Below are 16,884 nucleotides of genomic sequence, written 5' to 3'. Positions count from 1 at the left end.
ACAGCTTCATATGGAGTGTGACTAGTGATGACTAGTCATCGAATGACAACCCTGTTGTTTGCATTTTAATACAGTCCCCTTGGCTCAAGGGGTTTTATTTTAAAAGCTACGCCCATAAGTAGATTTTAACCACTTAAAACTGCAGATCTGCCACCCCCCCCAGAAAAAGGGGATGCTTAGGGTACAAGTGGTTAAAACAAATAGTTTGAGTTTGCTTTAACGTTTAGGAACTGCAAGACCAACAAAAATGATCACAGCTGTACAGATGTGAAATCTCAAAGTAATGGAGAATGCAACAACATGAAGCTGCTGCAGCTCTTTGGGACTTGTTCATTTTCTCACAATGTAGTCATTTCCCCCCCATCACTGCCAACCTCTACTGTTTGGCACACATTTGAGCTTACGTGTCCAAACAGAGAGACCAAATAAAATCATTGTTTCTTATTATTAATCACTTTATGCTGTTAATTGCTTTGTCCCCATGGTAGAGTAACCTGACGCTGCCAGATCCAAGAAGCTTGCTACACAAATTTGTTTCACAGCTTATTGGGATCTGGGATCGCGGAAGCAAATTCGATGACGGGGCTGTTCCTTTTTTTCAAGATACTTGGTAGATGATTGGATGGGACCGTCTGTCTATCACCGTGTGGGCGTGCAAACACAACCAATCATATTGACGTGTCTATATAGTTTCACATCCGGTTTCGCACATATCCCGCCCTTAGCTCACGCTGATTGGTCCGGTACGGAACAGATTTTTGTCAGCTCAACTGCCTGAGAGATCCCAGATGAGTGCTGTGTTGGGGAACATGGTTACCCAATACCGCCCTCATCTGGCAGCGTCAGGTTAATGGTAGAGAGCAGTGGTTCCCAAACCTTTTAGCTCGAGACACAATGATTAGACGTCTCCCCCGAGACCCAAACTAGCTAAAATAGCAGATCTACAAGCAATAACACAACACATCGCGGTGATCTTGTAGATCTAGTCCACACTAATTATCCCTAATGTAAGGGGTTCAGGACAGATAGGCCTTTTCAGGGAGGGGTCAGAATAAATGATGGTTGTTTTATTTCTGATTCGTTTTTTAATCTTAAAAAATAAAAAATATATTTAAAATAAAAACTGTCGTCATCTGGGGAACAGAGTTGTAAGCACTAAAACAAAACAACAACAATGATGATAATAGGACGGGCCATAGGACGTAGTGTGGACCAGAGTAATAGTAAGAGAGTGGTGACACGCTTTGATCTCGCCGCAAATGGACGATAGTTCCAAACATTGCTCCTATGGCTGGAACTATTCCATTGAGATAGAATGAGCACTTCCGCATTCCATTGTTACAATGAGAGTCAAAGGTAGCGTCATTACTGTTTTATTAGATTACTCTGGTGTGGACCGACACGCTTGAAAATGTGCAGATCCGGTCTAGAAGAACGGACACGGAATTCTGTTTGCGTGCATTATATGTGCGTAGAAATGACCGGATACAGTCAGGAGGACCTTAGACCGGTTTTGAGAGCTGAACAGCAAATGGAGGTTAGGGCAGAGGACGAAGTCACAGACAGTGCGGAAAGCCTGGTGACGTGCCTGCATGGGGTTAGTAACCGCCCAGTCCAGTTCCACACACAGGTCTGTGGGTTCGCTTGTCAAGTTGTCATACATGTAATAAATAATTCGTCTCTATTGACTTGACAGACACACTCGCTTCAAAAACGCCGGTCTTCGCTGTCCGCCGTGCTGCTGAATCGGTTTTGGACGGGGAAGAAAAGTCATGGCTGTACTTTTATGAATGCATGAAGTCCACGTTTGTTTGTTTTCTGTGAGGATTATTGGTTGTTCCTATCATCATCAAACATGAGAAGCAGAAGTAACTCAGGCGTGAAACTCGACAACTATGCTCGCATTGTTCATCAAACCATCCTGAAATACCAAGTGAGTGTTGTTGTATGTTGCGTGTGTGTGTGCGTGCGTGCGTGAGAGAGACCTTTTTTGTTGACAGTTGAAAGTGAAGAAATGGTAACTGTTCAACCGTTAACAGTAATGCAACTTTACACACACACACACACACACACACACACACACACGCGCGCGTGCCCATACGCACGCACGTGTTATAACAAGTATCATTGCTGTATGTGTATAGCTTTAACAAATATATTACTGTAGCCTAGTAGGTTTCAGTAGCTTTCATGTCACAATGGTTCAGTTGGTTACATATTTATTTGCTGCGGCTGCCTCATGTTAGCGCACACACACACACACACACACACACACACACACACACACACACACACACACACACACACACACACACACACACACACACACACACACACACACACGTGTCACACACACCCACTTCACATTCCATGTCATTCATCCTTCTGCAGCTGAATAAGACACACACACACACACACACACACACACACACACACACACACACACACACACACACACACACACACACACACTGGACTGGACAGCACAGCAGTTACATGAACCCAGTGGACTAGAATAGTTTCCTTCCTCTCTGGTCATTTCCAAGTACAGCACTGATCTGACAGTAGCTGGTTATATATAAGCCTGAATCTCTCCATTTTGACAGTTGTAATGAGAGCAGATGTCGTTAAATGCATGGGGGTGCAAAGTTAACAGTTCATCTAACTAATTGATTGATTCATTTGATTGGTTTATCAGACAAATTTTTGTCGACTCATTGATAAATAAATGTGTATAAAAAATATATTAAACAATGAACAAATTACACTTCTGTTTCTCTGTCAATCAAAAAAGTAGTCAATATCGATAGTAGCAGTATAGTCTTATACTGCACCATGCAAAATGTAAACGAGACGACAACTACTCTGATCCTGCATTCTGGTCTAAGCATTGGACTTGACTCAATTCTCTGGGATGTAGAACTAGAAACGTGTTTCTAGGTTGTTTGGACCACTAGTAAGAACATCTCGCAAAAGGACGCCACTTCTCAGTGGATGTTTGAATCAGATCCCTGCCACTGACAGTCAAATCCTGAGTGGTGACTCTTTAACATGTACACCTATCGGAGTCATTTAACATTATTCTTCCGACAAAACATGTGAGATGATCAGATGATTCATATAAGTGGTGTGATCAGTTATCACTATCAGTCCGTGTGAGGTTCAATTCAATTCAATTCAATTCAATTTTATTATAGTGTCAAATCACAACGAGTTGTCTCAAGACACTTTACAACCAACAAAGATCCACCCAGAGCAAGCAATATTGCGAATTTGCGACAGTGGCAACGAAAAACTCCCCTTTTAGGAGAGGAGAAAAGAACGTCAGGCAGAACCAGACTCTGGGGTGGGCGGCCATCTGCCTCGACCGTGTCGGGGGGGGGGGGGGGGGGGGGGGGGGTAGAGGGAGAGAGAGAGAGATAGACAGAGAGAAATAGACAGAAATAGACAGGTGGGCTCCGTGGAGGGGTCTGGTTCACATCTGGTCGAGCTCTGTGAGGCCGGGTCCAGGTCACACTTCTGGTGGGCTCCATGAAGAGGCCTGATCCACGGTCACGCTCATTCAGTCAGTTGGGGGTTAGTAATTAGAGGTCCACAGAACTGCGACGGGGAGGACGAAAAGAGACTCCGGGGAGAGATTCCCCGGATGTTGGATTAGTGGCAGGCCTTACTGGAGCCTATATAGTGTATATTACAAGTACTGCTGGGAGACAGACCCACACAACAATGTACGACCATGGTATCCAGCCAGACTTGGAGACAACTCTAGCTATAGGCTTTGTCGTAGAGAAAGGTTTTCAACCTAGTCTTGAATGTGCAGAGCGTGTCAGCCCCACGGACCGAAGCCGGGAGAAGGTTCCACAGCTGAGGTGCCTGGGACCTAAACGCCCTGCCTCCTATTGTAACTTTTGATATTTTTGGAACAGTAAGCATTTTTGCATACTGTAGACGCACTGGTGTTCTATTTGGTTTGTAAGGATCAATGAGATCTTTGAGATATTGTGGTGCCTGACCATTGAGAGCTTTGTAGGTAAGAAGAAGAATTTTGAACTCTATTCTGTGTTTGACAGGGAGCCAGTGTAGAGAGGCCAGTGAAGGAGTGATATGGTCTCTTCTTCTGGTACCTGTCAGCACACGCGCCGCAGCATTTTGAACTAGCTGTAGGCTTTTCAGAGACTTACCTGGGCAGCCTGATAATAGCGAGTTGCAGTAGTCCAGCCTTGAGGTAACAAATGCGTGGACAAGTTTTTCTGCGTCTATTTTGGATAGGATGTGCCTAACCTTTGCAATATTTCGCAGGTGAAAAAAGGCAGTCTTTGAGATTTGTTTGATGTGCGATTTGAAAGACATATCTTGATCAAAGGTAACTCCCAGATTCTTTACAGTGGCCTTGGAGGCCAAGGTAATGCCATCTAGAGAAAAGTTCTCATCGGCTAGCTTGTCTCTTAGGGGCTTAGGGCCGATCACGATAATTTCCGTTTTGTCAGAGTTGAGGAGTAGGTAATTACGGCTCATCCAACTCTTTATGTCTTTAAGACAAGCTTGAAGTTTGACTAATTGATCCGTTTCGTTCGGTTTCATCGATAGATATAATTGAGTGTCGTCCGCGTAACAATGGAAATGTATAGAGTGTTCCCTGATGATGTTGCCCAGAGGGAGCATATATAAGGAGAAAAGTATTGGTCCAAGCACAGAGCCTTGTGGGACTCCGTATTTGACCTTTTCACGTGTTGAGGAGCCATCATTGACATCTACAAACTGAAATCGATCAGACAGATAGGACTCGAACCATTTCAGTGCGGCACCCCTGATGCCAACCAGATGCTCCAGTCTCTGTAGCAGAATGTGGTGGTCAATAGTGTCAAATGCAGCACTAAGGTCCAGCAACACCAGTACGGAGAGGAGGTTATTATCTGCTGCAGTCAGGAGGTCATTTGTAACTCTCAGCAGTGCCGTCTCAGTGCTATGGTTAGCTCTGAAGCCTGACTGAAAGCCTTCTAATAAATTGTTGTTATGTAGAAAGTCACATAACTGTTTGGCGACTGCTTTCTCGAGAATTTTGGAGAGAAATGGTAGGTTCGATATAGGTCTATAGTTAGCTAGAATGCCTGCATCAAGAGTAGGCTTTTTGAGTAGAGGTTTGATTACCGCTACCTTAAAAGATTGTGGCACGTAGCCTGTCACCAAGGACATATTGGTACAGCTGTTCAAGTTGTTCAATGTCTGTGGTTCATGTAACCCTGTGTTGCACGTTTCTCCCCTGTCTGTCCTTAGCTGCCTTCCTGTCTCTACACTGTCCTGTGTTGTGTGAAATAAAGCCACAACTGCCCTAAAACAATCTTTAAAAGATGCTAGTGCAACGTAGTCTACCTAGAATAGAGTTAGAACTGAGTTTACAGCCAATTTCAGGAATCACCGGCTGCTTAGTTCAAAATTTGTCAGCGTTGTGCAAAACTGCAAATCATGTATTTACATGTTTCAATTAAACCGGGCAGTCAGCACAGAAGCACAAACGACGCAACTCGCTTTAACTGTTTGTACAGTAGGTGAATTTATATGTACCCCCAATGCTTTAAATAGACTCAGAGAAAATCAATTGGTGTGCACTGCAGTGGTTGCTTGCTTACAGTATGTGACCTCACTAGCTTGTCTAATCACATCTGTCTGTGAGGATAGCTAGTTTGATGTTGAAACGCAAAGTCAGCCTCTGCTGTGCCCTTTGTCATTCAGTTATAAAGCCTAAGCAAGTTGTGAACAACGCAAGTTGAGTTCTATAATAAATCCAACAATGGCTATCAAATTCAAAATTAATTAATGCAACAGTTAATTAGCAAGCATGCTTTGTTTTTGCTTGGGGGAGGTATTTTAGTGTTTGGTACATCGAATGCAGACATGCAGTGGTGGATCAGCTGAGAGGCAGACTGTGTTGGGACCTATAGTCAGACGGATTTCAAGCTAAAATACTAGCCATGTTAGCCCCTATAAGAATCAGTAAAATATATACAGAGAAATCCCTGCCAGTGATGTCACCGGCATATACTGTATGTTTTGCCGCTATCCTTCCACAGCCCACCCCTAGACAGTGAGTACAGTGGACGGAACTATTAGATGGAAATTAGTGGAGGCACTTCTATAGCCTAAGCCTTCTGGCAGTGTGCTGCACACACAACACATTTGGCACTGATGATGCATATTTCTAGCAGCTTGGCAAGATTACCTCCAGATACACAGACAGACACTCTTAATAGACAGCTATAGACTCCTGCAGAACCAGGACAACACTGGGAATTGGGATTGGGAACCCGTTTTGGTGTTTTAACTAAACATTATTTAGCTATTGAAAAATAGCAGACCTATACAAGCTCGTAGCGCGCCACCTGCTATTTTTGAAAAATTGTGAAAATGTGGCGCAAATCTTTGAATATATATTCTTTCAGAAGACTTTTTTTTTTATTTCGACGTCAGGCCTAAATGGGTTAAGAACACAATGCGGGAAATTGCAACATTGTAGCCTTTGGTCTTTCAGGTAATAAAACGCCTCACAAACGAAACAAAACATATTTCTCATCTCCTACTGTTAAGTGTACAGTACATGATGGTTCCCTGTCGTGCTGCACTGCTAACTTAAAACCTCTCCATCTGTCCTGCTGTGAGGAGATTAAACCACTGCACTGTGCCGCCCGTGTCTCCAATCCAGACAAACTCAACCCCTGTTATGTCATAACTGCAGGCAGCAAGGGATTATAATGAATAGCGTCAATCTGTTTAGGTTCACACACACACACACACACACACACACACACACACACACACACACACACACACACACACACACGGTTGGGGTGGAAATCCTAATTGCTTATTCTCAGATTGTTGTTTAGATCACACATTTCAAGAAAGTTTTGCAGGGGGAAAATATCTCTTAAGTGTTAGAAGAATAACCAACAACAGGGTTACTGTGTGTTTTAGGACCCAGTAACAGGGTTTTTGTGTGTTTTAGGACCCAGTAACAGGGTTTTGTGTGTGTTTTAGGACCCAGTAACAGGGTTTTTCTGTGTGTTTTAGGACCCAGTAACAGGGTTTTTGTGTGTTTTAGGACCCAGTAACAGGGTTTTGTGTGTGTTTTAGGACCCAGTAACAGGGTTTTGTGTGTGTTTTAGGACCGAGTAACAGGGTTTTTCTGTGTGTTTTAGGACCCAGTAACAGGGTTTTGTGTGTGTTTTAGGACCGAGTAACAGGGTTTTTCTGTGTGTTTTAGGACCCAGTAACAGGGTTTTTGTGTGTTTTAGGACCCAGTAACAGGGTTTTGTGTGTTTTAGGACCCAGTAACAGGGTTTTGTGTGTGTTTTAGGACCGAGTAACAGGGTTTTTCTGTGTGTTTTAGGACCCAGTAACAGGGCTACTACCAGCCAGTCCAGAGCAGCCTGACGCCTGGGTCAGAGACAACGTGTACAGCATCCTGTCAGTCTGGGCCCTCAGTCTGGCTTACAGGAAGAACGCTGATCGAGATGAGGACAAGGCCAAGGCCTACGAACTGGAGCAGGTACAGTAGGCCCTGTGTGTGTTAGGGCATTCACTTCTAGTCATTTTTACTAGTTGACTTTTTATTTATTTATTTATTTTAATATTTGTACAATCACACCCGTGTGAACTGAGTGGTGCAACTCCCGCACCCCTCTCATCTCTCATCTCTCTCTCTCTCTCTCTCTCTCTCTCTCTCTCTCTATAATCTACCTGATCTTGAGGCATACAAAATCTGAAAAAAATATAAAATAACTTTTTTTTACTAGTCGACTAGTTGCTTAATGCCCTATAGTGTGCGTGCACAAGTGAGTGAGTGAATGTGTGTTGGCACAAGCACATGTAGAGTTTGGCTTTAAATTGAAGATGCTTTAGGACAGGAGTGGGCAACTCAGTGGCGCCATCAGGACGTAAAAAGAGTGGGGGGACATTATTTTGGGGCGGTCATCATGCATGAGTCATGACTCACATTGTTGTGTATTAGCTTGTCTGACACCTTGATCAAGTTGAGACTGCAGCAATTTACAATTTAGGCATTTAGCCGACGCTCTTGATCCAGAGCGACTTACATTTAAGCAAAAACAAAAGCATGGCATACATCACATATGAAAAGTAGTTACAACACAATTGCACACAATTGCACAATTACAATTTACAACACACAATTGCAACACAATTGCAACACATTGCATTCAGAGTTTCAGACCCTTCTGACCCCCGGAAACTATGGTGGGCAACCAGGTGATCTACGGATGCCATCGATTGAGTCGATCACAAACAACCGTTTAGTGTTTGATTTCCATAAAACCTTTATTTCAGGGATTTATCTCACCTTTTATTATTCATATTAAATTATCGACTCTTTCATTGTTAGGTTTTTTTAATTATTAAATGATCACCTTATTATTCTACGATTGTATTTTTCCCAATTAGCAGCCCCCATAATACGTCTTCATTGTCTGGCACTGGGAGGAGGTGCCCAAAAGGGTTGCCCACACCCCTGGTTTAACCCCTTTTGGTGTTAGCATTGTGTTATGCTTTAGCTATTGAATAATAGCAGATCTACAAGCTCGTAGCGCGCCACCGAGTGGCGCGCTACGAGCTTGTAGGTCTGCTATTTTTGAGAAATCTGATCTCAGGACAGAATGGGTTAGGATAGGGTCCAGGCTCAAGGATTGTGTCTCGCCTATCCTGCAGGGAATGCATAGTCATGGGTTGTGTGTGCGTGTGTGTGTGTGTGTGTGTGCGTGCATGCTTGTGGCCGTGTCCTTCCCGTGCTGAGAGAGCGTTCCAGTTGGTGTGGGGTGGTACAGTAGTGTCATATTTCTGTACCTGCCTACAGAGGATGCTGTGTTGTTGGAAATGTCACCGTCTCTGCATCTGTGTTCCTCTCTAGAGCGTGGTGAAACTAATGAGAGGGATTCTTCAGTGCATAATGAGACAGGTATGTCGACGACTATAGTGCTAAACACAATCTTTCTAACGCACAACTTGAAGGACAACTTTAGTTTTTTTCAACCAAGGTTCATGTTTTAGGTTGTTATTAGATTAAGTAAAAGATGAGTGTTCATTTGATGCTTTCTTTCGTTTTAGGGATTTTAGCAGTTTTTGACAGGGGGGTGGGGGCATTCGAGCATGGGGATAAATATGTATCTTTTAGCAAATTGTTATAGCGATTATTTTTTTAATCATTTACTATAGTCATAGACGCCAAGAAATTACATCTGGCCACAAAAGTTCACATGATCTACTGAATGTGAAGGTAGCCTACTGGGGCGAAGCCACACTGTGTGTTATAGGCTCAATATGTCAGTTTGACACATTCAATAGATCCCGTGATCTTTTGTGGCCAGATGTAATTGCTTGGGGTCTAGTAGGACTATAGTAAATAATAAAAAAAGAAATCGCTATACTGTACATGTTTTCCCTTTTTTCTACCCGTGTATATGATGATTTATTTTTTCTAGTATATGATGATTTCCTTTTCTTTTTTTTTTTGGAACAGAAGTGTCTTTAAATGTTCTGATTAATTGAAAATGGAGGACCCTTATGTAAACAAGTCTTAGTGCTTTATCTGGTTTTATCCTCTTAGCAGTTTTTGTATTGACCTGTACCTCCCTTGAAATGTACCCCTTCTGCAAACTTCAATTTGTTTTTCAATCAATCAATCAATCAATCAATCAATCAATCAATCAAACCTTTATCCATCCATCATTTTTCTTCATTTTCTCCATGCATCCATTCATCCGTCCCTCCGCCAAATAACCCTACCTCTTAGGGCCGATTCATACTCCTATTTTACCGCTGTTTCGGCGCCGTAGTGCCGAAATGATTTCGGCTCGTCAGAAATTTTCAGTAGCACCAAAGAGCTGACTTTAGGACGGTACCCCACCCCCCCCCCCGAACCTCAAATGATGTCACATTGTAGGCTCTACAGCGCCGAACCGACTTTTATTCGGCTCTAAAATAGGAGTATGAATCGGCCCTAAAGGCTCATACATAGTCTGGATTTTCGGTGGTGAGGTGACCACCGAACTACAACATGACGTCACGAGCCGCGGTGAAGAGCAAACCACCGCCACCGCTCCAGCCCTTCTCTCTGTTTTTACTCACCACCGCTCAACGTTATTTCAGCTCCGGTGGTCAGCTCACCACCGGAGCGGTGGTCACCTCACCAACCCAAAATCCAGACTAGTATGAATAGGCCCTAACTCTCCCACCTCCCACAGCTGGACAAGGTGGAGAAGTTCAAGTACAGTAAGAACACGTCGGACTCGCTGCACGCCAAGTACAACATCCGGACGTGCGGGACGGTGGTCGGCGACGACCAGTGGGGACACCTGCAGGTGGACGCCACCTCTCTGTTCCTCCTCTTCCTCGCTCAGATGACCGCCTCAGGTGAGACGGTGTCCGCGCCGTGCGCGTGTGTGTGTGGCGTCACTGGCGTGCGTGTGTGTGTTTGTGTGTGTGTGGCTGGGCAGATGCTCCCTTTCATTGGAGTATAGTTCCTCTCTAAAACGATGTGTGGCAAATTAAATGCCTTTTAGCCGTGGATTGAATGCTCAGCGTATTGATCTGAGTATTGATCGTATGGTCCCAAGGGACTGGGATGTAACACAGATGATGCCTGTGTGTGTTACAATGCAGATTGTTCCGTAGTCCTTCCTTATCCTCATCATTTAACCCATTTTGACCTGGGAACGATTCTACAAATGCCTTCTGAAAACCTCACTGTTTCTATATCAGTGGTTCTCAAACATTTTCATGTCAAGGACCCCCAAAAATATATGTATTTGGCCGCTGACCCCCATCTGAAAATATGTTGTTCCAGGAACCCCCCCCCCCCCCCAGGAGCAAAGATATGTGTTAAAAACTTTCGCTCTGAAAGAATATAATATTCAAAGATTTGAGGCATGTTTTCACAATTTAAAAAAATAGCAGACCTACAAGTACAAGCTCGTAGCACGGCACTCGGTGCCGCACTATGAGCTTGTAAATCTGCTATTTTTCAATAGCTAAAGTGTATAGTTTATATGTATATTTATATGTATAGTTTAATTATATAGACATTCGATTCCACTGTTACGCCCTTAGCTTACGCATGTTTCATGATGTATGTGATGTATTTCTATGCTTTTAGTTTTTCGTGGCTCTGGATTAAGAGCGTCTGCTAAATGCCTAAATTGTAAATTGTAACATAATGCTTGAAACACCAAAAGGGGTTCCCGCCCAGAATGGGTTAAAAGAAAAAGCATCCCAATAAGTTCTTTGCTGTATTATCTGTATGGTGACTACTGACTACTACTCACAAACTGATTCATATTTACAGTATACAGTACACCAGTAATATAATATATATGCACAGTTACTGTCACATAACAGAAGAGAGTAGTATACCTGAGGCTGATTCTACAAAGGCCTTCTAAATCCGTATATGGATTTACAAGGCATTTGTAGAAAGTGGGAGAACTACGAAGTTCTCTATTTTTGAATAGACAATGAAAAAATTCAAAAATGGCACAGATGTGTTCACGGTTTTAATGGGTTAACAAAGTGTGTGTGTGTGTGTGTGTGCGTGTGCGTGTGCGTGCGTGCGTTCGGTCCAGGTCTCCATATCGTCTACACGCTAGACGAAGTGGATGTGGTTCAGAACCTGATGTTCTACATAGAGGCTGCCTACAAAGTTGCCGTAAGCAAAAAATGTTGCACGTCCATTCAGTACAGTAGGAGAGGCTGGGAGAGGTACTACGGGTCCATTCAGTACAGTAGGAGAGGCTGGGAGAGGTACTACGGGCCATTCTGACCTGAGATCAGATTATAAAAATGTCTTCTACATCCTGACAGTTTTCATTCTGACCTGAGATCAGATAAAAAAAAAAGTCTTCTATGTCAGTCGCTCTTCGATTTTTCAAAAATAGCAGACCTACAAGCTCCGAGTGGCGCGCTATGAGCTTGTAGATCTGCTATTTTTCAATAGCTAAAGCATAGCATAATGCTCCCGCCCAGAATGGGTTAAAAGGATAGTTCAGATTTTTTTTACTTCAGCTGTATGAAATACTTGCCATTAATAATATAGTGGTTGCAACTGTATTAATTGATTGCCAGAGTCCCGTGGTGGGAGTTCTGCTCTGGTTTTGGTGAATTATTAAGTAGTTCCGGTCATTTTGTGGGGGGCATAGGGGACCACGCATTAAAAGTAAATTAATCCACTAAACTTGCACTAACATTTTAGGAATAGGTCAACAATACAAATGACGTTTCATTTGTATTGTTGACCTATTCCTAAAATGTTAGTGCAACATTCGTTAATTTTTTTCCCCTCTATCACACGGAACTATGTTTTTTGTGTCCATATCACTACGCCCAAAAAATTGTTCCATGTGATAGAGGGGTCAAAGTTGAACGAAAGTTGCGCTAATATTTTAGAAATAGGTCAACAATACAATGACGTTAAGTTTGTGAATTAATTTACTTTTACTGCGTGGCCCCCAGTGCCCCCCCCCCCCCCCCCCCCCCCCCCACACACACACACAAAATGACCGGAACTACTTAATATTGACCAAAACCAGAGCAGAACTCCCACCACGGGATTCGGGGCAATCAATTAATACAGTTGCAACCACTATATTAATGGCAAGTTTCATATAGCTTAACGGACAACTTTAGTTTTTTTCAACCAAGGTTCATGTTTTAGGTTGTTATTAGAGAAACTAAAAGGTGAGTGTTAATTTTCTTTCATTTGCTGCTTTCTTTTGTTTTTGGGATTTTAGCAGTTTTTGACAGGGGGGCGGGGGCATTCGAGCATGGGGCTAAATATGTATTTTTTTACAAAATATTATGGCGATTTATTATTTTATTATTTACTATAGTCCTAATAAACCCCAAAAAATTACATCTGGCCACAAAAGATCACAGGATCTACTGAATGTGACAAACTGACATATTGAGCCTATGACACACAGTATAAGCCTTCCCCCAGTAGGCTACCTTCACATTCAGTAGATCCTGTGATCTTCTGTGGCCAGATGTAATTTCCCGGGGTTTATTAGGACTATAGTAAATAATACAAAGATAAATCACCATAAGATTTAGTAAAAAAATACATATTTAGCCCCATGCTCTAATGCCCCCCCGCCCCCCTGTCAAAAAGAGCTAAAATCCCTAAAACGAAAGAAAGCAGCAAATGAAAAGAAACTAGACAAAGTGCCAATCGGCACAGGTCTCCACCAGGGCAGGTCAGGTTGTGGCCTCATGGTGGCGCTATAACAGGCTGTTGAGGAAGATTTGGGCTGGAGGTTCGTGTTGGAGGGATGCAGGTACAATGTTTTTCCATGTGTGCATACATAAGTTGTATACAGATCGATGCAGTTATAGCTAAAAACAGAAATTGGCCTGTTATAGCGCCACCGTGAGGCTGATTTTGAGGAAAAAATTGTGGCATGTCGTCCTCGGCCTAGTGAAAATGTGTGTGTATAATTTAACGGAAATTGCACACTGTGTTTGTGATTTGTGGCGTTTTTTCGAAATGGACGAATCGTGTGAGCTTTGGAAGCCAATCTTAGCCAATCAGGATGGAAGATGGGAAATGGTGGCGCTCAGTGTTGATCACATGACTATGGAGATAGTGTATACCGATTTGCGTGAAATTTGGATAAAATCTGAAGGAGTAATAATAGAAAATGTGTTTTACATATGTCGGCCTCCTGGTGGCGCTATAAAGAGCAGATGTGAAAAATCCCAGGCAAAGGTTTTTCCTTGGCCTCTAGGGAGTTGGCATACAAAGTTATCCACAGATCCGTGCAGTTAGAGGTAAAAACACTTTTCGGCCAGTTATAGCGCCACCTTGAGTCTGAGTTGAAATTGTTCATGTGGCATTTCGTCCTCTGCCTAGTGGGAATGTGGGTGCACAATTTCACGGAAATCACGCGATGTGTTCATGATTTGCAGCATTTTCTTTGAAACTGAGCACTCCTGTGAACTTTGGAAGCCAATCTTAACCAATCAGGATGGAGTCTGAGAAATCTGAAAGAGCGGTTTCGTTGAATGGCTCTAGAGAGACTGTGTACCAATTTGCGTGATGTTTGGACAAAATCTGTAGGTGTACTGTGCAAAAACTTGTTTTGCACAAAGCGGCCTCCTGGTGGCGCTATAACAGGCCGTTCTGGAAAGTTTGGGCCAGAGGTTCATCGTTGGCATCCAGGGAGTGTGTGTGCAAAATGTGGCATCGACCGGGTTAACGGTGGCCGAGATTAGCTGCTCACGGACACACGGACGGACGGACGGACACACGGACACACGGACGGACGGAGTGCAAAACATACTCTCCCCACATGCCTTCGGCCTGGTGGAGACAATTAACACTCATCTTTTACTTTCTCTAATAACAACCTAAAACATGAACCTTGGTTGAAAAAAACTAAAGTTGTCCTTTAAGTCCAAAAAATCTGAACTATCCCTTTAAAAAATAAAGCAGGGCGATCGCCGCCCAGGTTGTAAAGGTTGGTAGAGGTTGGAATCCTCCGGGTGCCTCCGGCTTGGCTTGGGCGCTCCAACAAAGGCTGGGAAAGGTGGGATCCGGCTGGGAACGGTGATCTCTGGTTGCTGCACTGGCTGACAGCTGCTGGTTGTTCAGGAGGAGAGGAACTGGGGAACCGTGAAAAGAAGCGGCCGGGTATGGTGACTTCATGTGTGTCGGAGGAGACATGTAGTTGTCTCTGCACCCTCCCATGTGACCAGCTATAGGGGTTAGTGGGAGCCTGGGGGTGGGTGGTGATTAGGCCTGTCATATAGCCTGGCCCAGCCTGCGTGCTTTCTGGTCTAGAGGGGTGGGTATAGCGCATGTGGACCAAGTGCTGGAGAATTAAGCAATATTACACGAGAGGGTGTGGTTTAACGTGATTATTGCCACGACAGTGATGCGGTAAAGAAGTCGAGTTCCAGGGGCACGGTGGCACAGTTGTTAGTGCTGTCGCCTCACAGCTAGAAGGTCCTGGGTTCCATTCCCGCTCGGGGCGCTGTGGGTGCTGGCGGCGTGTTTCCTCCTCCGCGTCATCAGTGGCCATACCCGAGGCGGTGTTGGCGAAAGGGCCTTTCTGTGTGGAGTTTGCATGTTCTCCCCGTGTCCCCTAGGGTAGGTACCCTCACAAAAACATGCAGTAATCCTGGTCTCTAAACTGCCTCCCCCTGGCCAGCCGGGGCGCCTGATGGAGGGGAATGGAACTGGTTGGAATAACGTGTTCCTTCCACGCACTACGTCCAACCAGGCAAACATTTTTCATAAATAGCAGAAAAACACGTGTAAAAAAAAATATATATACTTCAATTTGTGATTACGAATACTAAAAGGCAAACGGAAATACGAATTGCATCGTTCAATGCAAAAAAAATACAATTAAGTGGCTAATCGCAATCATTTGCGTGACAATTAATCGCCAAGTGAAATGTGTAAATCGTGACAGCCCTAGCGGTGTTGTCACAAAGAGGCCACGGATGAACGTATGCACCCCAACGTGTGTTGCACATACAGGAGGTTGTGTTGACATGGCGATACTTATATGTCTCCTTCTGGTTGTCCCACGTATATACAGGACTATGGGATGTGGGAAAGAGGCGACAAGACCAACCAGGGCATCACCGAGCTGAACGCCAGCTCCATAGGCATGGCCAAGGTCGGTATGAATGAATGCACACACCAACGGTCGGAGATTCATGAAGACGGTTCAACGTGATCTAGTTTCACGGCTAGAGTCTCCAGAAGCTCATGCATATATCATATCATATATATATATATATATATATATATATATATAAATATATATATATATATATATATACCTGTATATATCACCACTGATAAACGGAGAGAGAGAGAGAGAGAGCGCTGCTTGTTGGACAGCTGAGAATGTTCATGGATGACTGATGAGATAATTTTGCACACTTTGCTTTAATATACTTGCCACACACACACGCACACCACCCACACACACACACACACATGCACATACAGCATGCCTTGGTTGTGAAGGTATTAGGTCAGTAGTGGTAAAACGTCTGAGGTTTCCAAGAATGGACTCGCATTCTGGTCAACATAGCCTAGTGCAAACACACACACACACACACACACACACACACCCTCACACACACACACACACACACACACACACACACACACACACACACACACATGCAGGCTAATTTCAGACTTAATGGAAAGGGGGCACGGTACATTCTCTGCTAGCCCTCAATGCCCTGCTGTCAGGAGGTTACATTCGTCATCAGTGGTGTTGACACAGACAGACAGACAGCAACACAACATGAGCCGGGAGGGAGCAATGATGTAGTGATGTCTGCTGTGCTCTTATCTGTTCTGCATGGGACTATTCTATTCTATGTATCTATTTTCTACGGTTTCTTTATTTTTGCACAAATGTAGAATATTTTCTTAATGACAGATGTAGCCACTATGACCACAACTATCCCAAGAAACTAGCTAGTCTGTAGCCACCGAGTCTGCTGCCGCTCTGGGAGAACAGAGCAGGTGATTTCTTTGTTTTGATTAGGTGTTCCAATATCGTGGTTTAAGTACGGCTAGAAAGCTGTTTCAACCAATCGGATTGCTTTCTCGAAACGACCCGTTGTATAATGCATATTTTTACCCATCCTAACTATAGAGCACCAAAGTCTGACGTCAATATCGGTAGAGGGCGCAAATCTACAGGTTCATGTACTTTTTATTTGCATTATAATCCCCATAGGGGGATTTTTAGATCGCCTCATATAAGAACTGTGTTTGAAAATTAAACATGTCACCCCGGCCGCTTCACTCATGGATATTAAGAATCAACTGACTGAGAGAAAACTGCT

At 43.7% G+C, this 16,884-nt stretch overlaps 1 protein-coding gene across 4 annotated transcripts in view; it reads left to right on the top strand.

Moving 5' to 3' along the window:
• Positions 1-1,627: 1,627 nt before the first annotated feature.
• phka1a (phosphorylase kinase, alpha 1a (muscle)) overlaps positions 1,628-16,884 on the top strand; it is a 51,048-nt gene continuing 35,791 nt past the window's right edge. For all 4 annotated transcript variants that reach the window (XM_083788729.1, XM_083788728.1, XM_083788726.1 and 1 more), the window contains exons 1-6: positions 1,628-1,933; positions 7,385-7,543; positions 8,918-8,965; positions 10,251-10,419; positions 11,628-11,710; positions 15,609-15,689. In XM_083788729.1, coding sequence (XP_083644855.1) covers positions 1,856-1,933; positions 7,385-7,543; positions 8,918-8,965; positions 10,251-10,419; positions 11,628-11,710; positions 15,609-15,689 — 618 coding nt within the window. In that variant the 5' untranslated portion in view covers positions 1,628-1,855. The remainder of the gene's footprint in view (positions 1,934-7,384; positions 7,544-8,917; positions 8,966-10,250; positions 10,420-11,627; positions 11,711-15,608; positions 15,690-16,884) is intronic.

This window comes from Protomyctophum parallelum (assembly GCF_964188405.1).
Source record: "Protomyctophum parallelum genome assembly, chromosome: 18".
Taxonomy (NCBI): domain Eukaryota; kingdom Metazoa; phylum Chordata; class Actinopteri; order Myctophiformes; family Myctophidae; genus Protomyctophum; species Protomyctophum parallelum.
Note: the sequence above shows the minus strand (reverse complement) of the source record. Positions and strands in the feature narration are given on the sequence as shown.